This window comes from Phoxinus phoxinus (genome assembly GCF_949152265.1).
Source record: "Phoxinus phoxinus genome assembly, chromosome: 19".
Taxonomy (NCBI): domain Eukaryota; kingdom Metazoa; phylum Chordata; class Actinopteri; order Cypriniformes; family Leuciscidae; genus Phoxinus; species Phoxinus phoxinus.
In genome coordinates, this window is record NC_136894.1 from 13,334,835 (window position 1) to 13,360,078 (window position 25,244).

General features: G+C 37.8%; 2 protein-coding genes across 2 annotated transcripts; one reads left to right on the forward strand and one right to left on the reverse strand.

The window, feature by feature from the left end:
* Window positions 1–1,077: 1,077 nt before the first annotated feature.
* polr3gla (RNA polymerase III subunit GL a) lies at window positions 1,078–6,022 on the reverse strand. Its single transcript, XM_079591584.1, has 8 exons — window positions 5,840–6,022; window positions 5,561–5,688; window positions 4,647–4,776; window positions 3,782–3,850; window positions 3,062–3,118; window positions 2,841–2,911; window positions 2,442–2,567; window positions 1,078–2,341 (listed from the first exon to the last, which is right to left on the reverse strand). The coding sequence occupies exons 2-8, from the start codon at window positions 5,678–5,680 to the stop codon at window positions 2,255–2,257; spliced, it is 660 nt and encodes a 219-aa protein (XP_079447710.1). The 5' UTR covers window positions 5,681–5,688; window positions 5,840–6,022; the 3' UTR covers window positions 1,078–2,254.
* A 1,797-nt stretch (window positions 6,023–7,819) lies between these two features.
* LOC306987255 (uncharacterized protein) lies at window positions 7,820–14,243 on the forward strand. The gene is made up of 8 exons (XM_079591366.1): window positions 7,820–8,013; window positions 8,801–8,982; window positions 9,121–9,194; window positions 10,097–10,236; window positions 10,386–10,567; window positions 11,145–11,300; window positions 11,854–11,931; window positions 13,017–14,243. The coding sequence occupies exons 1-7, from the start codon at window positions 7,950–7,952 to the stop codon at window positions 11,914–11,916; spliced, it is 861 nt and encodes a 286-aa protein (XP_079447492.1). The 5' UTR covers window positions 7,820–7,949; the 3' UTR covers window positions 11,917–11,931; window positions 13,017–14,243.
* The last annotated feature ends 11,001 nt before the right edge of the window (window positions 14,244–25,244 follow it).

Consider the following 25,244-nt stretch of genomic DNA (forward strand, 5'->3'; position numbering starts at 1 on the left):
TTATGGAATATGTCTGTGCAATGCATGGTACCGAGATATTTTCAGGATCCTCCACGTTAAGCTTGCTGACAGGGTGAAGGGTTGTGAAATATATGGTGCTGCTCAAAGTTATAAGTTTACAGACACACGACCCCTACATGCAGCCCAAACAAGAGGCTGCTTCTCCCTGCAGTCATTTGCAGACTAGATCATGGACTAAAATTTTAGCCTAAACTGCATCAGCCACACAACTTTCATGATTAAAAAGAAGAAAGATAATATGGGTAATGCACAACCTTGATTCAACACTGTATGACATTGCTATTATGTGGAAGTTCTGAAATGGAGAAAAAACAATCAGATGCAAAGCTTTAACCTATAGCCTTGTTATCATATTTAATGTGAAGGTCTCTAAACTATTAACATGATTGTAAAACCTCCTGAAAAACCTGTTATCCACGATCTAGCCTACTACATGCCTTCTGCCATCTGATTAGAAGTTTAGCCTATACTTTAGTAAGTGAATAATTCTAAAAGCCCATTCAGCTCATGGTACATGTCTTTTTGCTGTGAAATCTTTGTATAAACTAAACATACTATATGGGACAAAAGCCTGATGTATCAAATATGATGCTCAATAAAGAACATATGCATTTTTTCCCCTGAAGGCTTATAAACTGTTCAATTTTTTTTAAATCGGACTATTATTTCATGTCATGACAAAGGGGCTTTTGGGGTATTGATATTAAATAAGAAATATTAATATTATATTGCGTGTAGGTTACTACAGTTTTGTTGAATGTGCATTTATCACCGTCAGGACTGCAAGCATTTAACGTTGTTGTAAGCAATGCTCCATGTTTATTCAACATAGTCACATGCTGGTCCAAATACATTCAATAAGTGAACCGGGTCTTTTCGTGTTTCTAGACTGTGGCATTAGTTATGTCTCAGTTGTGCTATAGGTCACCGCACAGATTGGGGGGGGGGGGGGGGACCTTCAGGTGAGTTTGTTTCTGTGTTGACTTACATTTCACATCCTTGTCCTTCACAGCGCGTGATAGGCTACGTTGAAAAACATGTTTTTCCTCAAGCCCTGATGGAAAATTCTGCATGCAAGTTATGTAGGTGGGTGCATTCAGCCCCTTATGAAAATAAGTAGCCTATAGCGTACTTCAGCAGACTTTTAAAAAGGGCAACTAAATACTAGCCAAGTAGTTCTATGTAAATACACATTTGTAATGATAGTTGCAGCACGTGGGTTCTGATTTCAAACCACTGATAGGGAGCACATCTGATTTGACACTGAATTAGGCTTGATGTTAGAGGGGAGCTGATATTTTTCAGTATGGTTTGTTACCTTAACTGTTAGCACTGACAAATGTTGCTGGGCAAGAAACGTAAACTTGTCATGATGCAGTAAAACAACATGGGGATGTTAAAGCTCTAATCAGGTGACTTCTTAAAAGAACTCATAATATTTAGTTTATACACTGAAGGGAAATATCGCCATCTGCCGGCTGACTAATGATGCCTAAAAATGTTTGAATGACGTTTCTCTACTCTTAAAGAAATAGCTAACATGAAAATGTCATCATTTACTCACATTCAAGTCAATACAAACCCACATGATTTTCTTTCTTCTGTGGAACACAAAAGAAGACATTTTGTAAGAATGTCCACTCATTTCTATATACCGGTAATGGGAGTGAATAAAGACTGGGAATGTCAAACTCCAGAATAGAACAATAAAAAAAAAACATCATAAGAAAGTAGTCCCGATGTTTTTTGTCACACACTCAAAACCACTCAGAAAAAAAAAAAAAAAAAACAGATGAAGTTTCTCATACAGTTATAATTTGCAATTCAAGGCATTATCAGGTGTAAACATGAGATATGGTCTGTAGTGTCCGCTCCTATATGACAAAAAGGAATCCTGGCTTCTGTGTGTTCTGTGCGTTCCCTTTTTAAGCAGAGCTTTCCAATTACAATAATTAAATTAAAAGAATAAAACTATCTTTCAGTAACGTTCCAGCACACTGTTAGAATAGCAGCAGTATCTGAGTCTATCACACCGTTTGAACAGCATCTCAATAGCAGCATTGATTCTCTGATCTTAATTACATTAGTCGTGAAATTAAATTCAGTCCCCTGTATTGACCTGATTCAGTATGTGTCAAGTTGAAACAAAGAACATGCTTGAATTAAGACACTTCTTAAAATCCATACTTTCAGTCTCACTCATATAAATATGTATCCCCCAGTGATGTCCACATTAGTAGACAGCTTCGTCCATATTGTCATCACTATCTGCTCCAAATTCCTCTCCGTTGTCAAAGTAAGACATGATGTAGTCTGTCTCCTAAAAGAAAAGAAATAAGTCATGTGTGTAAATGACAGCGCCACCACAAATATTGTTTGAAAAAATAAGTTTTGTGTCAAATTATGAAAAGAAATCGTACATCTTCAATCTCCTCTTCAACATAATCTTCCTCCACATCTGGCTCCTCCTCATCATTCTGTTTCTTCTTCTTCTCCTCTTCCTCCTCTTCCTCAGAATGCTGTTCCTGTTCTCTTTTCTCAAGTGTCTAAATGTTATTCCATAAAATGAACATTACTAACATGCTGCATACATACAAAGATTAAACAGCTGCATAAAAAAACAACAACAAAAAAACAGGAAATAGGGAGAAAGCAAATTGATAATTTGCTTCGTTTGTTACAATTTGTCAATATAAATTTTTGGTATAGTTAAAGTCTTTCAAACTGTTTAAAAAAAAATCGATTTATTTGACTGTCCAATCATGTTTAAAACAGTTAATGCAACATAACAACATATTATGGTGTCAGTAAACACGTACCTCTAGTTTTTGTAGAACCTCTTCTTTGCCAGCCGCTACTTTTGGTTTTCGCTGGAGTTGTGGCTTAGTGACTACGGAACAAATGTATTAAAAAGACATATGGTTCACTCCTATTTTAACATGAATTGGGTAGCATTTAGTACATTAGACTGTGAACCTACGCACATGGTAATAATAATAATAATAATTAGAAATAGAAATAATTCAAAATAGTTTCTCACGTGTTTTTCGGGGTTTCCGTACTTTAATACAAAGCTCTTTTGGCAGTCGGCTCCAGTCTGGAATGAAATCAAAAATTTTAGAGACCTGACTTTTACTTTTTCCTGACTATACAAATTAATAGTCAGTTGTAGCACAATAAATAATAAAGATTTCTCAATAAAATTCCTCTACAGTGGTACATGGAGTCTGTGGTCGGTAATATATATATTTTAAATACAGTAAAAACAGTAATACTGTGAACTAATATTACAATTTAAAATAGCTGTTTTCTATTTTGAATATATTTTAAAATGTAATTTATTCCCGAGGTGTTAAAGCTGAATTTTCAGCATCATTACTCAAGTCTTAAGTATCATTACATAATTCAGAAATCATTCTAATATACTGATTTGTTGCTCAAGATGATCAATTTTGGAAAAAATGGGGTGCTTAATATGTTTGTGGTAACAGCAGATACATGTTTTCCATGATTCTTTTATGTATAGAAAGTTGAAAAGATTATCATTTATTTATAATGGAAATCTTTTGTAACATTTTAAATGTCTTTTGATCTTTGGTTTGTGGCGTTCTTTTGGATTCAGAGACCAGTCCTTGGAATTCACAGCTTTAAACACATTTAAATGACAAAAAGCACCCTGAGACTTGAATGCAGTGGAAGATTTCAGGTTTCCATGTTTGACTGTTGAATTTCCTCTGCTTTATTATCTGTTGTGTCTCACCTGGAGTCCATTCAATTGTGTTGTTCTTCGGCTCACCATTTTGATATTTATCAGAGTACCGTGCCACATCTAAAAAAGAAGACAATGAAGAGAGTCGTTCAAACCTGGTCTTTAACCATCCATGCCTGATGGGTCGTTGGCTTTGAATATTTCAGTGACTGCCCACAGTTCAAATGCAAATCCAGAGATAGCATGACCTCATTCTCTATGGCCCTGTTTACACCTGGTTTTGGTCGATCGGATCACAAGTAGATGAGGGAGAGACACACACGTTTACACCTGGTATTTTAATCCGTCTCTTTTGTCCACTTTCAACCACTTCTGTCCTGATTTCTTCGACGGAAGGGTCTATGGGCGGGTAAATGTATCTAATAAACGAAATAAGCTTACATAATTTACATATATACACGCTCAGAGACGACTGTAAAAATAACAGCAGCTTTCTTTTCTGCTCTGATATGCGCAAGACGATGCCGCACGCAGTGAGTTTGTGTTAGAAATCAGGAATGCTGAGAGAACTTGCTTTGTACGTTTTCGTCTTCAAACCAAACCCGTCTGGCTACATGCTTCCCATAATGTTTACGCATTAGATCAGTAGTCGGAGAATAGGCAGTCTTTTGTGGCTGTTTTCAAATGTGTTTTCAACTACCTCTGGAAGTGGTTGAAAGTGGACAAGCTCAAAACGTTTTAGACCCTGTTTACACCTGTATTTAGCGTCGTCCACTTGTGATCCAATCGACCAAAACGCATCTTAATACCAGGTGTAAACAGGGCCTAATCATGTTGGATCTTCATCCTTTGTGGTTAGAATTGTCCACTCTCAGTGTGCTCAGTATTGCCCACATGTTACCTCAACCCATCGTACCTGTCTTTGTTCTGGCTGCTCGTATGTGGAACGGCAGATTCTTGCTGGAGGCTCTCAGCTCCTGCTTCAGAGCGAGCATATAGTCCACCTCTTCTCCTGTAAGCAGAGGCACTGGTCTAAATTGCATAGGCTGAAAGAAAAATAAAATAAAAAATTACATTAAAATGGAACAAAAACTTTTTTTTCAAAACAAACAATTCTCACAAATCCGAAATAAGACATGTATAGCATTTATATATGTGTGTAATAACAACATTTGTAGTAAGACTGGAAACAAATTTGTAATTCAGATTGGTTAAAAGTAAGTTCACTTACTCTACGAAAAACTGTAACAGATTGTACCTTACATTTCATGTAATTTTACAGTAAAATACCATTTATGGAAGTAAAAAAAGTCTATAAAGATTTTACATTCCCAGAAATCCGTTTCACAATTGATCATTTTTTATTTTAATAATTATGTTTCTTCTTAGTTTGTAATCAGTTATGATTATCGTATCATCGTATGTTGTTAAATTAGTGTTTATTGCATTATTTGTGTGTCTTGTGTGTGTAACTATGATAGTGTTTTGTATTTGTGTGCATGACACTGTGTCTTCATATTAGTATTTATCTTAGCTTGTGGAAAAGATAAGAACTTCATCATGTGCTTTCTCTTTACACCCAGTGTTATTATGGTGGATGTCAGTATATTGTAAAGGTAAAAAACTGATTTTAGAAGCAGAGTTGCCTCACTAATTCAGCAGAAAAGGACTGTTGGATTTATCTGGATTAAATTGTAAAATGTACATGTTGTTTAAATCACATCCAAAATGTTTAAACCACAGCTGGCAGTGTTTTTTCATACATTTTGTAAATTTTTAACAGAGTACATTACAATGTAAAGACACTCATATTACTATTAAAACACTTACGGGAAAAATAGCAGAAGGTGTATGTGTAGATGTTGGTAAAGAATCACCCCTCCCAAAACCCAGTGCGTCCACACTGAAGGTAAACTGGCTTCTTCCACGACCTCTGCCCCGACCTGCCATGACTGTACCTGTACAGTCAACACATGTGCATGAGCATACAACTAGCCAATAGCAATACAAAACATTCCATGATTAAACCTGGAAGATACAAACACAAAGATGATTATTGAATGAATTTATTTTAAGCAGTGATATTTAGTCACTGAACAGCTAGCTTACCTCAAAATGTGTTTCAGGTTCAATCCCCAGTAAATATGTGCAATGATCACCAGCTGCCTGCTGAATGTAAAGCCATGTGTAAGACACAGTCAGTCTGACTGAGCCAGAGCCTACTTGAACACGTGGGTAGTTGTGTTTACATCCGGCACATGTACACGTGTGGTCCGTCTCACTTTACAGTCCAACCAGAAAGACTCATTGGGCAAAGAGTTCCTAGCACTAACATCAGGCATTACATTGCTATTACAACTGTTACAACTGAGGATATTACAACATATTTGATCTTAATGGTGTTGTAAACTTTATTTTTTTTAATACACCTATAAAATATCGCTACCTGAACAGATATCACTGAAATTAGTGTCGTGAGAAATCACGAGGAGAGTAGGCTACATTGTTGGAGGGCGGAGTTATATAAATAAAAAAAAGGTATTTTTGTCACTATTTAAAAAAAAAAAAATCCGTGGTGTTTAAAAGATTTCACACACACCAGTTGACATAACAACATATATTTTATTTAACCAAATGTAGTGTGGTCGCAGATTTTTTTTTAAGTTACACTAATCCTGAAAGATTCAAGTGTCAATAGATTTAAATGATTATATGGTATATTGGTAGTGTGTATGAATATTGTGAATAAATGTCTGTAGTGTGCATTAAGGGTTTTCAAAATCGCTAAAACAACCCCCATTGACTGTGCAAATTCTGAATGGGGTAATTCTTTCTGCACAACCTTAAACAAGTTCACAGACAGTTACACCATTTGCAAATCTCATGCACTCTTTTAGCAAAACTCGAGTTCTCTAAAACTCTAATTCTGGATTCTTTGTTCTCCTTTTTCTTTTTATGTAGATTCTAATGCATGATCTGTTGAGTTTATCCATTGACTGGCTGTGTGAATGATCTGAAAGCAGTTTCATTTTGAGTGAAAGGAGGATGAGGATATTGTTTGATTTTGCCAGAAGAGTAAGGGGTGAATTTAGTTTGAAGTTTGGGATTTGTGCTTAATGGGTGAAGGTTTCAAGAAATGTGTCTTAGCCATTGTGAAAAACTGTAAGACAAAAACGTCGTGATATTTGAAGGTGCCTTTCTGTGTGTCGAGCGCCCCCTGGAGGAGAAGAACTAGGCCTCTGTGTCATAGGATACAGTTCAATATTATGTTTATTCCAGCAGGTGGCACAATGGTTGTCTCTACTTAAAGTTAACGTTATTGAAACTGGCAAATGGATCTGGCATGACAAGCAACAGGAAATGTCCATTTTGTTAAAGCTGGATGTGAGAAAATTATTTTGCCTATTGCCTAAATCAGATTATTTTAGAGTGGAAATTTGAGTTATGGAATGTAAGTACAGTCTTGAACTTTACATTATTTCACCAATGAGCCACAGAATAAAAGCAGACAATTGCCTTGAAACTTCTTTCCTCAAACTATGTACATAGCCTATAGTTGTGGATGCAAAGAATTCAATAAATTCAATCAAACACACACTGACAAGACAAGAGGCCACTAAATAATGAAGGTAGATTACAATTGAAAGCTTGAATATTGTGTTCTCAAGATGAAAGCATTTCTCATAAATGTCAAGTCGGGGCAAGATTATATATATTTTTATATGTTGTTATTTGGTACAGTTTTTAAAAACAGTTAAACAGTTTCAAACAGATTTTTCTCATTTTATTAATTTTGACAATGTATGTTTAATGTTTAACAATATGTTTCCATGACAACACATCCTGCAGTGCACATGTATCCCTCTCCTTTGGGTGCAGCTGACCATTGTCATACGCCTCTGGTTAAACACAGCCACACAAGTTATACCGTTTTGACGCAAGCATATTTCACAGTGGGCGCAGGTCAAACAAAATGGCTTTGACGAAGGTCCGTGGATCTCAGTGAAGAACAATGAAAAATAATTGATATGATTCATCATCAGTTACTAACTTTAGGTCCCATAAGCCACGCCTCCATCCATGATTGATTGACAGCTGGCAGACTCTCTTGATAAAAGCTTTGCAAATAAAAGATTACACTTCATTTACCATCAGAACAACTCTACACAAGACACAGGAATACCTCAACTTTAGTGCATTTGAATCCAGTTTCTTCAGGATGAGGCACATTGAGTTGTATTACACCGGGGCAGCATTGTGCTTCCTGCTGTTTTCTGCTACAGGTATGTTAAAACGTTTACATTTAATGAAATATCTTCAGGATATCACTTTAGAGTTTCTTTGAACAAACTGTTATGGTAACTCACTTTTTCATTTTTATTTAATTCACTGACTCCCACTTTCAGCTTGTTGAAGTTATTAGTTCAATAGGTATTTAGGCTACATCTGTTTTTTTTATATGTGTGGAAAAAAATGCTTTATTGCTTATATTATGAGGGGGGAAAAAAACTGTGTTTGTGACAAACATGTTGTACTTTGTCAAGTCAATGAATCAAGAACACACACACAAACAAAATCATGTCAGTAGTAAAAAAAGTGCTAAAATAATTTTAAATTGCCAGTATTTGGAAAATATTAATAATGTTTGTAAACCCAGTTTGTTCAAACCATACAATCGCAGGAATTTTTGTAATAATAATAATAATAAAAAAATAAAATAAAAAAATATATATATATATATATATATATATATATATATGATAGCTATGCCATTTAAAAAATGTCTGATCTCAATACATTTTTGATCAATTTAAAATATAATATGCCCAATTTGAAAATAGGCTACTTAAACCTCTTATTTTCATGTAGATTTGTGAATAAACTATTAAAATTACCCATTAGAATAGCATTTTGGAATTTAAATGTCCTGACATTGACATGAGCTGAATTATTTTGGGGAAAATACACAGCCACAAAACACAATAAATATATTATATAGTCACCATCTAATAACAATAACACTATATTAGGCTACTAACATGGCAATGAATAATCATATTGTATTTGCAGGTGCTCAGCCCATGAGCATTTTAAAGATTATTGAGGGGCTCCAGTCACCCCCAAAGACCTACTCTACACCCCTTTACTCGTTTTCCCTCTGCATGGAGATCACCAACCGTGTCTTCAACGACTCCCTCCTCAACACAAGCTCGCAGCAGTACAAGCGGATGTATGACGAGGTTTCTGGAGTTGTAAGTGTTTCCTGCTATTTATCATTGAGTAGATGTCGCTATTTTACACATAACAACAACATTTGAAGTAGATACATGTAATTTGCGGTTGACCCTATAAGAGAGATCTGTAAACATGATTTTGTCTGACTTTCACAGTTGGACTTGGCCTTTAATTGCTCTAAATGTGACACAAGAGAAACTTACAGAGGGGTAACAAATATAGAGTTCAGGTAAACCTCATTTGATTCTTTTTCTAAAGGTGTTTGTCAGTTGGTCCTAAATGAACTGAGAATATACAGCCCGATCTCATGAAAGTGCGTATCTATACCACGAATGTTATTTCTCGTGTTGTTTAAAAATGTTATTGATAGTTTTTGCGTGCATATGATACGCACTTATGGCGTGTAGCCTATTACGCATGCACTCCTAAGCCCTAATCCTACCCAAGGGTTTTCAGTGCGAAGCATAGCCTATGCACGAACTTTTTTTTTTTGGTGTATAAATGGCACGAGAAATAACATTCGTGGTAGATACGCACTTTCATGAGATCGTGTTGGAATACGTGCATGCTCTTGTGAAAAAGAAGTGTAGGCCTACTTGCGGAATATTAATGAAATATAAGGAGTAGCCTACACTTTAATAACTGTTTCTTAACATAATTAATACACTTTTAAAAAGTGCACTTTAAATTTTTTTTATATTATAAAATAGGCTACAGTTTAAATCATTTAGTAATCTTTTGTCATGCATTAAAGACGTACAATCGTTTTAAAGACGTACAATGTGTTGACTAACATAAACTAAAAACACATATAAAGTACTCGATTATCATTTTAACTGTTATTTGATACATTTAAAATTAACATATTTTAAATCTACCAAATTTCAAAGACTATACGTATTTAAATGAAGTCAGTTCCATGTAAAATAACAATTAAATTATAATTCAATGTAGCCTATACAATAATATATTGTATTTAATTGCAATTAGCATACAATAGTTAGATATATTCTTTTAAAGAGATTATTATTTCAGAAATATGCTAAAGTGTATACTTCTTTGACACAAGGGTGATGTTACTGCATTATATATTACAATCAATTTGGCAAAATGTTGTTTGTTTGATTACAGGAGCGGGCCTATGATCGCGAACTGTAGCATTCAGTTTCAGACCATTTTTATCAACCATGTTGTGGTCAAATATTTGTTCCTGGGAGCCATAAATAATACTCAGCCAAATGGTCTTGCACTCAACAAACAGTACACTGCTGGTAAGTATTCATCAGGGTCAGGCAAAGTTCAGAATTATGAATGGGATCTCTTTTGATTTATCACTGTCAATGTAAATTTGAATTAAACTGGCATATGCATTTTAGAATTAACCTATATTACCTAAATTATAAATATATTTTTAATGTAGAAACAGTCACACCTACCTGGCTTTCTCCAACATCCACAACTCCTATGGCTCCAGCAACTCCCTTTGCTGGAAATGCTGCTCACTTTACAGGAAGTGGTTCTCATTGGCTTCCTGGTTGGGCCATTGCATTGCTAGTGTTATCATGCGTCATCATACTGATTCTCCTCATCATCTTACTACTGGTAAAAACTTAACATTTACACTTCGCTTTATTAACTCACACGTTTCACAAAGTACCCTTCATGACAATGAAGTGCCCTTAATTGTATTCAATGTGCACTATAGTGTATTTCAAAATGTAAAATTATTGTTAAGAAACTGTAATTGCTGATAATATATTATGTTGAAAAAAGAGCACACTTTTATAATACACTTAACTTGAAATACAAGTTTCAATAGAAATTACATCAAATTATATTTGAATTTATCATGCATTATTGCTTGCCAGTACATTCAGCAGTACACTTGATCCATATTTCAAAAATAATAAAAGCAATTTTGAAATGACATATAAAGATGTGCTTAAATCCTAGTTAAGTGGGTCAAAAAAGTACACTTAGATTCAATAATCGCATTTAAATTTAAACTAGAATACATTTTTATTTAACTGTAAATTAACAAAACATTACATTCACTTTAGACTTAAGTATTTATGTACTCTTACTTCACCTTCTTTTTCACAAGGTTAATAACAGGAAAAAAGGTCCTTGTGTAGAATGATGCTGTGCTATATGTGATGTCTCATTTCCATCTCTCCAGATATGCTGTTGGTCCTGTAGGAGAAAAGACAAAAAGGAAGAAACAACCAACATAATAGAACACGCACCTTATCAGAGGACATCTTTCAAAGAGCATCTTGCCAATCCCACATATATGCCACACACACCTGAGAGAAGCCCAATCTACCCAGTCTTGGTAAGAACTGAATGTCATTTCTGCTGAAATATAAGTTAAAAAAAATCTATTGAGAAATTTGGTCACACCTCTATCCTAAAAATTCATTTAGTTAACATCAGCATAAGACATTGCGATTCAGTCATTCACTCATGTTTCAAACATAAATCATCTTTTTATCTACGATTTGTGCATTTTGGAATCGTTCAGATCATCAGAACATATGTGAAGTGCATCCTCATATGCTTGCATACTGTAGATCGGTACAATATTCAATAACTTCACTGTTTAGATTTTATTCAATGAATGAAACGGCTAAATATTCAGAACAGAGACAACTTGAATGTTAAGTCATTTCAACTAAAATTACATTAAACTGACTTTAAAAAGATGAGTTGAATCTTGTATAACAAAAAAAGTTGAAAATTGCTTAACTTATTTTGACGAGTTAAAGCAATGTAAAAAAACATATGTTGTCATAACTTATTGATCATATCATTTTTTAGAGTGTAATATGCTTATGATTCTATTATTATTATTATCTCTTCTAAGCATTGTATCGTTTCTTTAACAGGGAGAACCGGAAACACAGCATGGCAGCCAAGCCGGGATGTATGGGATGAACCCTCAGAGATGATAACCACAACACGAGGTATAAAACAAACTTCAGACAACATTATAGACATCCATAACTTATATATTATATACAAGTTAATGTAAGTTATATGACAAGTTATATAATATAGGCAATATAATCACTGCATTTATCAACAAAAATGCAACAACAAATATGATTCTTTAAAATAAAAATTGAGTTTCACATTTTCTCAAGGGAGAGGTTTGGAGTTACTAACAGAGGAAGGCTTACAGGGAAATGCGTAGTTGCTGGGAGAGCAGATCTATTCATTATGAACAAAGAGACACTAGCAACACAATGCAGATTAAATACATAAACTTGGTTAGTTAACATGAGGTCAAGCCCTCCATTCAATTAACTGTTTACCATTGTGACCATAATGCTTGCACAATATGGTAACACAAATATGAGCTTTAATGCTAGTAAATATATTTCATAAAGCTAGCATTGAATTAGGATTAAACTCTATGAATGCAGTTCTTTCACATACGATTAATATGTTGCTGCAGTGTCAAATATTGAGACAGTGGCAATGATTTATCGCTGGGAAAATATATTGCTTTAAACTGATGAGTAAAGTGGAAGTAATTATTTGAGGTTACTTAAATTGTTTGTGATGATTTAGCTTTAATTAATAATAGTTATGTAATGATTTTTTAACAATATGTGTCAACTATTTGAAGCTGCTTGTCCGGCTTGTGGTGAAAAAATTATGAAATTATCTTTCTTATTTACCCTGGTGCATTAACCTTGTACAATACACTAAAAATAACACAAAGTCCAGGGAGTGGCTTAAGCTATTAAAACTCACCCTTCACATGTCATTTACATTGCTATATTTCATACAGTTTACAATACACAACCTAATACATACGTAGTGCCTCTCTGACCTTTGTAATATTGTTAACATTAAACCTTGAAAATAAGTAAACAGTATGTTGAAACTGGTTCAAAACATCAACTGATGTAGTATTGGTATTTAGTATTTTAACACTGACAAGTTTCCGTGAAATATTTCAGGAAAAGCGACATCAAATGTCGATATCTGTTGCAAGTCTATGTAATAAATACTAATGTAAACAATGTGGTCTTTGTTTCAGAGCCATGAAATAACTGACGCAACGGAGGTTCAGAGCGGTAAAGCGGTTTCTCTCGTGGAAGATGCTGGTTTCTTCAAAAATATTCTAGAAATGTGGACTTGTCATCATTACCATGTTTAATATAAGTATTATACTCAGATAGAACTTTATTTATTGTCACACAGATATGGGGATTTGGGTCTGTGAACTTTTGCATCTCTTACTCAGTAACACACCGGGGTTAGTTGTCACACTTTTTACTTCACTAAACATTTCTCAGGTTAGGTTTATTCTTGAGAAAGCCTGTAAACATCTCCACTGTTATCACGCCAAAAATAAATACAGCCAATTTAATATATGTTGTTTTCTACAGTGGTGCATGTTGTCAAATTATGTACTTTATTATAATAAATTTTTAGTTTATGTGAGACAAATCATTTTTAAAAAATATGAAAATACTATCTGAGGTTTATTTTATTTTATTTCACAACACATGTATTTAAAATGTGCTATTGGACAGGGGGTTTCAAACTTGGGCCCGGGGAACCAAAGGGGAAATGTAAGTGTAAAAAAATATATTTATATATATATAGCCAAGATTAAATTAAATAAATAAATACATGAATAAATACAGCACTATAACAGTACAGTACGAATGAGTAGAAAAAAAAATGCAACTTAATAGAAACAAAATATTTCCACAAATACAATTTTAAACCGATTTATGATATTAACTTTTCAAAAAATAAATTGGGTCTAAAAGATTCCTTTTAAAATTTGGCACAAGGATGATTCTATTTGGGGGTCCTTGAAATATAAATGTTTGAAACCTTCTGTCATAAGATATTACTTGGTATGTCGATTAAATTTATTCAAACAATAAAATAATTATAAAACAAAATAATACATAAAACAGCAATTATGTAAAAGATGACTCAAGTTAAAACCATTGTTTTGCCAACGGGAATTGCAATGACATATAAAACGCATCCAGCAATCACTTCCCCGAGTGACAACTTGCCCCGGTCTCTTTGATATCTTAGGCTACAGAAGAAGAGTAGTGGTTTGCTTTAATGTATCTCCAGATTATAAGGTTATCAATCCATAAACCTTTCATTTGTAATTTGCATTCATACTATATGGACATTTACACTCATTTACACTTTATGTGGGAATAATAATAATAATAATAATATTTACTGCAAAAAATAATAATATTACATTATAAATAAATACAGCATACAATACAAGATTTGTTGTTTCTGTTCTGGTTGTTTACTATGCAATATGTAAACAAGTCTTCTGGTTGTTTACTATGCAATATGTACGTTATTGGGTTCAATAGTCTGAGAACATGTGGAAAAATATGAGATTCAATTTCCAATTGAATTATACATGGTCTTGAATTTTATTTTTTATTTTTTATTTAGGCCACTTATAACATTGATGTTCTTGCTTCCACTGCAGTGCAAGATAATCTTTAGATTCTTAAATCATGATCACCAGGTTTCACACAAACTTGTGGATAATATCATGCTGCTGTTGTCATTAAAGCATAAAAGGAATACCCAAGCAACTCAACTTCTAACTCAAATTGTTATGACAACAATATAATTGTAATGTAAAACTACAACAGAATAATATTCTGTAGTGGTCTAAGACATCAGGACTTCAATAAATAGCTTTATGTTGTATAACATGTTGTGGTTGGGCTTAAGAAACCTGCACAAAAGTTTAGGTAGAGATTACAAAGTAACAGAAGTGATTAACCTCAGCTTGTTTCAAGAGTAATATCTCTTCAATTAGTGTCACTTACTTTATAGATGACGAGTCTTTTAATTTGCTTAAAGTGGTATTAAGCTCTCAAGTATTTTTCTTCAACATAAGACTTATTGTAAGCTTAAATGTTAGAATTAGTAATTATTTCAAAGTACATAGATGATAAAAGAAAAATAAATACTCCAACATCCACCTTTAGATAGCAAGCTAAGCAGTTTGTTACTATGGGTGGATTGGTGCAGTCTGGTGTTCCTCAGGAATCCATGTTGGGTCCTTTACTCTTTAGCATTTACATTTTTCCTGATGGTCAACTGTTAAGATCACTCGGTCTGAACTTTCATCTTTATGCAAATGCAAACCATATCTACAAACATTCAAAACCTGATAATGATAATGTAGCTGATGTGGACTTTCTTTCTCAATGTATTTCTGAGATTAAAAAAACAAATGGATGTCTTAAAATGTTCTTTGTCTAAAGTGTGAAAAGACTGACTTACTCATTGGCACACCCTACCAGCTACATAGGTCTTTAACCTTAAAGTTCCCATGAAATAAAAGTTTTTGGGCTTTTAGTATATGTTTGCCTTAATGTTATATATAAGCTAACGTGCACCCAATACAATGACAAAATTCGCATTTAGAAGATATAACGTTTCAAAACTTATAGTCTCTCTTCCTCCAATATGGATTAATGATTTTGATGACATCACTCTGCACTTCAGCTTCTCATCAGATTTTCTGTCCAATCAAATGCTCAGAGCGGATCATATGCATGAGTCGGCGCAGAAAACTTATCGCCCCCATTTGAATTCTGTAAAGCGAAATGGAAGAGATTAGGAGGAGAAACGGTTAGAGATTTGGCCGAACTGTTTAATATGTTTTTTCAATTATTTTGTATTGTGTATCAGAATGCTTTTCTCTTATATTAATGCATTTCTTATTTATTGTTATGCTTGTAAAGCACTTTGAGATGCAACTTTTAAAGGCGTTATAGAAAATAAAGTTTATTATCCTTCACACCACTTCCAAGTATTCCACGTTTTCCTCTGCAATGACACGTTCCTTCACGTTTAAGATAATATTATAAAATAGTATAGTCTACATAAAACCAGTCAAGGATCAGTGAATACTTTAATGTAAGCTGTGCCTGCACTCAAATTCATTATACAGGTGAACCTCGAAATATGGAACTTATTGAAAAAAATGTGAACTTATAGAATATCGTGCAAAAGTTCATTTATTTCAGTAATTCAACTTAAAGGGTGAAACTAATATATAGACTCATTACATGCAAAGTGAGATATTTCAAGCCTTTATTTGTTATAATTCTGATGATTATGGTTTTCAGCTATGAAAACCTTTTCACAATATTCTAATTTTGAATTTGGGGTTTTCATAAGCTGTAAGCCATAATCATCAACATTATAACAAATAAAGGCTTGAAATAGGCCTATCTCACTTTGCATGTAATGAGTCTATATAATATATTAGTTTCACCTTTTAAGTTGAATTACTTAAATTAATGAACTTTTGCATGATATTCTAATATTTCGAGTTTCACCTGTATGTGCTGAGTAATCCACCCCCCCCCCCCCCCCCCCAAAAAAAAAAACTCGGACTCTCAATATAATGTCAATAGTTATGTCAGAGGTGCTGCACCCAATTCTATCTTTAGTAACAGTTTTGCGTCACAAGGTAATCAAAAAGTGTAAAGTCATTATTTGTGGATTATTAATCAAAAAGGATTACCTTTAAACAGCTATATTTATAAAGTCTATTTATAAAGAAAGCATTTCTTATGAATGCGTATCGAGTGTGCACTTGTAGTGTCCTTCAAATGTGTTAAGAAAAAAGCTGCTTGCAGATAATTTATTATTAATAAATTAAAAGGCAAGGAGAGTGCAGGACATTATGTGCTTAAATATGTAGGCCTACTTGTGTCAAAAAAAGCACGCTAAAAGTTCAACTTTGCACTTAATCTAAATGTAAACTATAATACGTTTTTATAAAAATTTCTGAAAATATTACATTCAGTTCACACTTGTGTATTCTTTTAAAGTATATATTTCCGTATTAAATTACGCTAAAGTGTACATTTCTTTTTTTCACAAGGGCAGATGAATCACTGTCGCTTTTGAAAGGTTCTTCAGGTTGCTTACGTAGGATATGTTTTTTAATACAAGGATCTGTAAGTCAAGAACACAGTCTACTCACAATAGTACAAGCATAATCAATCAATGTGGCTATTTAATCAACACAAATGAGGAACCTTTACTTTAGCTTAAGGGTATCGGCTGTTCCACGTTTCTACATAACCTCAAGTATGTTAAGTGTTTATCTCTCCATCTTTATTGTGTGCGTATGTTTTTCAGAAAACTAAGCTGAGTTTGTGTGTCAGATGAATGGCATGCTGACACATTATCTTGCTCAAGATGAAAGCAGATGATGATACATAATATTAAATCATAGCTGATAATACAAAGTGCAAAGATTTAAAAGTATCTGAAGAAAGATAGTATATGCTGTTTCAAGTTTTTAAACCATTCGTCACAACTCCTGCTTGAAGCAAGTAAAAATATTGAATGATTTAATAAAGAAATATAATATATATATATATATATATTATATTTCTTTATTAAATCATTCAATATTTTTACTTGCTTCAAGCAGGAGTTGTGCTATATATATATATATATATAGCGCCTACATACATATATATACACACTACACACATATATTAAACAAAAACTTTTATGTTAGATGCCATTAATCTTGATTAAATGATTTGACAGCACTACATTAATATAATATAATATAATCATGTGAGACGTTTACCCTTGATCAAAACCACCATGACAAACATCAACTTACTATACTGTTCTTTTTATAGCCTACACTGAAGAAAAAAAACAAGTGAAACAAGAAACATTAAAATCACATTGTTGGTGCAAAAAAAGTGGTTTAATAAGACCATTCAGCACCTAAAATACACATCAATGCACTTCAAACACAATGAGAATGTGTTATTACAATGACCAATTTCTTTGATCCCCATCTAGTGGAAACTGAAGTAATAGCAGCATGCTTAAGATCACAATTAAACAATATGTGACAATGAACAGAACAGAAATTATACAGATGTTGTGTAAAAGTATGAAAGTATTAATGGAGTGGATAAACAAAATACTTTTTGTTGGATTATGTATAATGCCATCTAATTTCATATGATGAATTGAGATAGTGAGATAATAAAATTGACATTCTGTGAGTCTGGGTAGTAAGTAGCTTACAACAATAACTATTAGCTTTACTATTAAGCCTTGTGAAACAATAATGGCAATCAAACAACCATAACATGGACTGTTCTCAGAACTTTGGCTAACGTTCTCTCAAAGTTATGAACAAAATGTTCTTCCTGTAACATTAATATAATGTTGGTTCAAAGTTATACATGGTCTTTAATAACATTATCAAGAAATTAGCATTTTTTTATTTTTTATTTATAGGCTACATAATTTAGTACTCACTACTTTTTCAGATGGTTCGAGGTTTCATTGCAAACTGCTATAAGGTTCTTTTTATACTGAAAATATTCAAATGTGAAATAAGAAGCAATAATCACAGATTGTTGGTGCATAGAATATATAAAATACATAATATATTTTATACATAATATTAGCAGTAATATTTTCTCTTACACTCACATAGCCAATACATTTATAAAAAAAGAAAAATAGACATTTTGAACGAGAACATTCAGAAATAACAATGTTTTCATAACTTAATGGGAACGTTAGCAAAACAATTCTAGGACACATTTTGTTAGCCGAGAAAGGGCCAAAGGGTACACATAAAACCCCTATTCTAACTCTCTCCATTTGATCAAGATGAAAACATGATCTCACACAACCTCATCCGGCACTGAAATGGATTTTCAAGATTTACTAGTGTACTAGCACCAATGACTTTACATTAGAAAGTATACATCATATCTACAGAGAACTCATCCCACTGTTTGATATTACATTTGGAGAGCACACAAACTATTATTTTCTTTTAACAGAATGTGAAAGATCAAACCCAACTTGGGTGTACAGTATATTATTCTGTTAAGATATTGTTACTATTTTACATTTTCTTGTGAGCATTTGAGTTCAAGATAGATAGTAAATGCCATCAATTTACTACTAACACTGAAGAGGCCAAATGAATTGAGGGAATATTTTACATCATGTATATTAACATCATACAGAGCTTTTTTTTGTTGATAAGTTAGGTCCATGTATTTAATATTGCAATCAGTGGTAAGATGCCATTTCTCAATTAACACAATATTACCTGCAATATAGTTTTTGATAGCTGAAGATGTTTAAAAGCTGATTTACAGTCTATATCTAAAATTTGCATCCTGTTAACAGAAGCTGGTAATACTGTCTTGCATAAAGCGGATCCAACTGTGCATGCTTGCATTTTTTAGATATATTTTTCCCTTTTATATTTTTTAATTCTTTGAGCTGTTGTTAAATTTACATAAATCATGCTGTGATCTTTCAGCATTAATATTAATGCTATAGTTCATTATCTTGAACTTGATTTTCTGGGGAATTTCCATAAGTAATTTATAGAGATAACTTGAAAGATCTACATTCACTAATAGCACTGACTTTTCCAGGATTGGAAACCACAATGTTCAAATTCCCTGATATTTCCAGGTTTTCCATGTCCGTGGAAACCCTGAAAATAGTTTTTTTTTTTTACTTAAGTCTCTGTAAAATTTAATTTACACACGTCTAAATTCACATGTCTAAAATCTAATCATATATTTGGTTCAGTGTAAATGAAATGCTATACATTAGAGCTGATTTGCAATTGAAATACACTGCACAGTAGCGTACTCGGTTACTAACGTAACCTCGGTTCTCTCTAGGAGAGGGAACGAGTACTGCGTCGAAAGAACGCTACGGGAAAGTATTTCTTTGTCGAGATTGAAGCCTAAAAATTAATCCTTAATTTTGTAAACATGTAAAACGCTTTTCTGTAGCATACAACCTTAGGCGGAGCAATATCGCTCACCCATTGGCTGCTCCGCCAGAAAAGCACAGCCTATGCGAGGCCAGAGACGCTGTCCAATGAGGACGCTTCGCGCCCATTCTGCGTCATCTCCCGCCGAAACAGGCGTGGCCTAGGCCTATAAATACGAGCATAGCTGTCTAACACACCGATTTTCGTCACGAAAGCGACGCAGCGTGGGCACACACGGCATGAGACGCAGTACTCGTTCCCTCTCCTAGAGAGAACCGAGGTTACGTTCTCTTACGTAGAGTTCTCTCGTACTGCGTCGAAAGAACGCTACGGGAATCCCATGTAAAACGCCGTGCGTGCTCTTGGACCGACACAGACACCTAAGGGCGCGCGCGCCCTGGCATACAAGTGCCTACCCCAAGAAGTATAGGGAGAGCGGCTAAAATAGCATCATCCCTTTATAGTAGTGCCTCTAAGGGCATAATAACATATATATGATTAATATAAATATATATATGAGGGGTAATAGCATGCTCATGGGACACCATGTCAGTGAGTGATGCTTAAACATTGAAGTGACCTGGGCCGCAACGCGGGGCAGGAACACTAAAACATAGTCTTCTAGACCGAGAGCAGTTTAGCCTGCAGCGCAGGAACCTCTAGGTTATAGAACCGTATAAATGTAGACGGGGAGGCCCAGCCTGCCGCCATACAGATATCTTGTAGCGAGATTCCACTATACCAAGCCCACGAAGAGGCCATGCCTCTCGTAGAATGTGCTCTGATGCCCAGGGGGCATTCCAAACCTCTAGATGCGTAGGCTAGCGCAATGGCATCCACTACCCATCGAGATAGACTCTGTTTCGTCGCGGCTCGCCCTTTAGAGCGCCCACTGAACGAAACAAAGAGCTGCTCCGTCTGTCGAAAAACAGCAGAGCGGGACACATAAGCTCTTAATGCCCTGACCGGGCAAAGGGAGCTATTTCCGTCCTCCGAGGCCGGCAGGGCCGACAGGGAGATGACCTGAGCCCTGAACGGTGTGTTGAGGGACTTAGGTACGTACCCATGCTTCGGTTTCAACACGACTACAGAGTCGTTTGGCCCGAACTCCATACAAGAAGCTCTAACTGAGAGCGCTTGCAAATCCCCCACACGCTTCACTGAAGCGAGAGCCAGAAGAAACACGGTCTTGAAAGACAGGTGTTTCATGTCAACTGAGTGAATAGGCTCGAAACTGGCCCCTTTCATAGCGTTCAACACTGTAGAAAGGTCCCAAACGGGGACTGAAGGAGGCCTTGGAGGGTTTAACCTCCTGGCTCCTCTAAGGAAACGGACCACCAGGTCGTTTCTGCCCAGTGAATGGCCAAGCGTTGGATTAACGAACGCTGATATGGCAGCCACATAGACTTTGAGCGTGGATGGGGTTCTTCCCTTATCCAACAGTTCTTGGAGGAAGGAGAGAATCTCCGTTTCCCCGCACTGGAGCGGTGACAGACCTTGGTCTGAACACCAGCCAGAGAACACCGACCATTTGGAAGCGTAGAGCCGTCTAGTAGACGGAGCCCTAGCCTGTTCGATCGTGTCTAACACTCCCTTTGGGAGGTTAGCGGGTACCCGTTTATGGCCCATACGTGTAGGGACCAGAGCTCCGGGCGAGGATGCAAAATCGAGCCCTTGGCCTGCGAGAGGAGGTCTCTCCTCACTGGAACCGGCCACGGGGCAGTACTCTTCAGTCGCATCAAAACTGGGAACCAGGGTTGATTCGTCCAGTATGGAGCGACTAGTAGCACCGAGCATCCGCTTTCCTTGATCCGCTCCAGCACTTGAGGCAGGAGTGAGACAGGAGGAAAAGCATAGAGCGGACGGCGGGGCCAGACACTGGCCAGCGCGTTCGTGCTCTTCGAAAAAAATTCTGGGCAGTGAGCGTTTTCCTGGCTTGCAAACAGGTCTATTTCCGCTCTGCCGAACGTTTCCCACAGCAGACGCACTGTCTGCGTGTGTAGGGACCACTCTCCTGTAGGAACGTTGTTCCGTGAGAGTCTGTCTGGGCCTACATTCAAGTGGCCTGGCACATGCGATGCTCTCAGCGAGCGCAGGTTGTGCTGGGCCCATACCAGTATGCGTTCCGTCAGCCTGAATAGGTTTCGGGATCTCACGCCACCCTGGCGGTTTATGTAGGCTACTACCGACGTGTTGTCCGAACGGACCAGGACGTGGTGTCCTTTTATCCGGGGACAAAAACGCCTCAGCGCAAGGTCCACCGCCATCATTTCCAGGCAGTTTATGTGCGGTAGTTTGGCCCGTTCTGCCCACTGGCCAAAGAACGGTCTGCCGTCGAGCAGTGCTCCCCAGCCTGAGGTGGACGCGTCCGTGGACACCACCTTCAGGCTCGAGGAAGTCCCCAGGCTTACACCTGACCGGTACCAGTCTGACGCTCTCCATGGTGTCAGGGCTGAAATGCATTCCTGAGTGACCTTGAGGCGATAGCGACCGTGCAACCATGCTCGGCGCGGAACGCGCGCTTTCAACCAGAACTGCAGTGGGCGCATGCGCAGCAGGCCCAACTGCAGTACCGATGAGGCTGAGGCCATGAGGCCCAGCATTTTCTGAAATCTCTTGAGCGGCACTATATGGCCGCTGCGGAAGGATTTCGCCATTTGCAGGGTATTTTGCCTGCGCTGTGATGACAGCTGTGCTGTCATAGATAGCGAGTTCAGATCCAGTCCTAAAAAGGAGATCCTTTGACTGGGAAACAGTGAACTTTTCTCCCAATTGACTCTCAGACCTAAGCACTCGAGGTGATCGAGTATTAGTGTCCTGTGGTGAGCGAGTTCTGAAGGCGATTGAGCCAGAATCAGCCAATCGTCCAAATAGTTCAGAATTCGAACGCCTCTGAGTCTCAGGGGTGCCAGCGCCGCGTCCATGCACACTGTAAATGTACGAGGTGCTAGGGATAGGCCGAATGGCAGGACTGTGTACTGATATGCCCGGCCCTCGAAGGCGAATCTCAAAAATCGCCTGTGACGTGACGCAATTTGTATGTGAAAATACGCGTCTTTCAGATCTATCGCCATAAACCAGTCTCCTCGGCGAATCTGCGCGAGGATTTTTCTGGTCGTGAGCATTCTGAACTTTCGCCTTGCTAGCGCTTTGTTCAGACGTCTTAGATCCAAAATGGGTCTGAGACCCCCGTCTTTCTTGGGTACCAGGAAATATCTGCTGTACCAACCCCCTTCGCTTTGAGCTTGAGATAAAGGCTCTATGGCCCCTTTGCTCAATAGCTTCGCTATTTCGGCTCGAAGTAGGTGTGCTACTTCTGTTTTTACCGTGGTTTCGACTTTCTACGTGAAACGGGGAGGGCGTCGATGAAACTGTAGCGAATAGCCTCTTTTTATAGTCTCTAGCACCCATTCTGAGACCCCGGGAAGTCTTTCCCATGCATCTGCACGTGTGACTAGGGGTTGAATGTAATCTGGGCCCTGGTCGCGAAATGGCGGCGACACGAGAGCAACCGTGTGCTGTAACATGGACGCCGTGGCGTGTGAGGCGGGGGGCATGTTTAACACAGTATGCATCCCGCGCGCGCTCGGCTCTCTGAGTTGAGAGAGAGCGCGCGGGGCGAGCCCCGTAGGGCTCGTTATAATTGTGAATAAACGTGGGCGCTTGGTGGCGGGCACATTTATAACACCGGGGACACTGTGTTTGTGTACTGACTGACCGTTCGTTAGTTTCGTTTTTACAGAAAACGCGGAACGTGCAGTGTGTAGTGGTTGTGGGCACTGGACAGTGGGCACGCTCACTACATGTAAAGCACAATCGGCATGAGTCGATTTTATGTGTGCAGACCCTGTGTTGTACGGGGCTGTGCTTGCACGGGTTGAAAAACCGGGCTCTGGTCGCGAAATGGCGGTGACACGAGAGCAGTCGTGTGCTGTAACATGGGCGCCATTGCAGCGTGATGCGGGGGCGCGCTTAATCGAGCGGGCAGCCCGCGCGCGCTCAGCTCTCTCAGCTGAGAGAGAGAGCGCGCGGTGCGAGCCCCGTACGGCTCGGCATGTTTGAGAATAAATGTGGGTGCGTGAACGCGGGTACATTTATAGCACTGGGGAGTACTGTCTATTAGAACTGACTGACCGTGCATCGGTTTCGTTTCATAGAAAACGTGTGACATATAGCTTGTAGTGATTGTGGGCACTTGAAAGCGGGCACGCTCACTACATATGATGCACAATCGAAAGAGTCGATTTTATGTGTGCAAGCCCTGTATTGTGTGTACGAATGGGCACTGGTCGTGGGCATACAGTTACACACATTACATCATCGGCTGTGGCCGGGACACCGTGTAGCACAGAGAGTACTGTCTATCAGAACCGACTGACCGTGCATTCGTTTCGTTTTTACAGAAACCACGGGACATACAGTGTGTAGTGATTGTGGGCACTGAAAAGCGGGCACGTTCACTAACTTACATGTGACGCACAATCGACAGAGTCGATTTTATGTGTGCAAGCCCTGTTGTGTAGGGCTGTGCTTGTGTGTACGAATGGGCACTGAGTCGTGGGCATTACGGATACACACATTACACCATCGGCCGTGGCCGGGACACCAGAAAATACATTTTCAGATTTACCTGGGGCGTCGTGAAAACGGCGTTTGTGTGCAGGCAAACGGGCCATGATGCCGATTTGGTGACTGCAAAATACACTGGCACGGTCGCGTATGTTGGGACTGTGCAAGCGAGACATTTTAGTGAAATCCGGCCGCGGCGGGATTTTAACACTGTAACGTTAGCTTTCCTCGAAGCAGAAGTGCGCATCCTGGCTGAAAACGGGGCTTTCCGGGACTCCGCGATTTCTTCGTGAATTCAGGAAGAAAAAGGCGCGGGTCTTGAGGACGGTAACGTACGTTCCTCTGCAGAAAAGCAGCCATCCAGCCGGTAAGCGCATCGATGCTGGTCTTTCTCCGTCGACGCTCACGAGCGGCGGGGGAGGGGAGATCCTCGGAGCTCGCCCATCCCTTGCTACCCGAAGCGAGGAGAGAATAGCAGTCGTCCTACACAGACGCGGTTTCACCTTCCTCGTCCATGACGGACGCGGCGGCACACAGCGGCCCTTGTCCGTCGGTCAGAGAGTCCAGCGAAGCGGGCGGAGAAGCTGGCGGCAGCAGCGGCGAGCACCTCGTGGTGGAGGGAGGTTCCGGGCTCCGCTGAGCACGGCGCTTTTCACGGCGCGGCACTGCAGCGGGCGGAAAGATGCAGCTTCAGTAATGAACACCAGGCGAGTCCGCAGAGTCACCGTAGGCATCCAATCACAGTGATGGCAGCCGCCATCGACGAGAGCTGAAGCTGCGTGATCCTTACAGGCAGGAAACACAAGCACGTGGTCCCCGTCGCTGAGCGGGGCTCTACACGAGCCACAGGAGGTGCGAGGCATCTTGAAAAAGACGCTC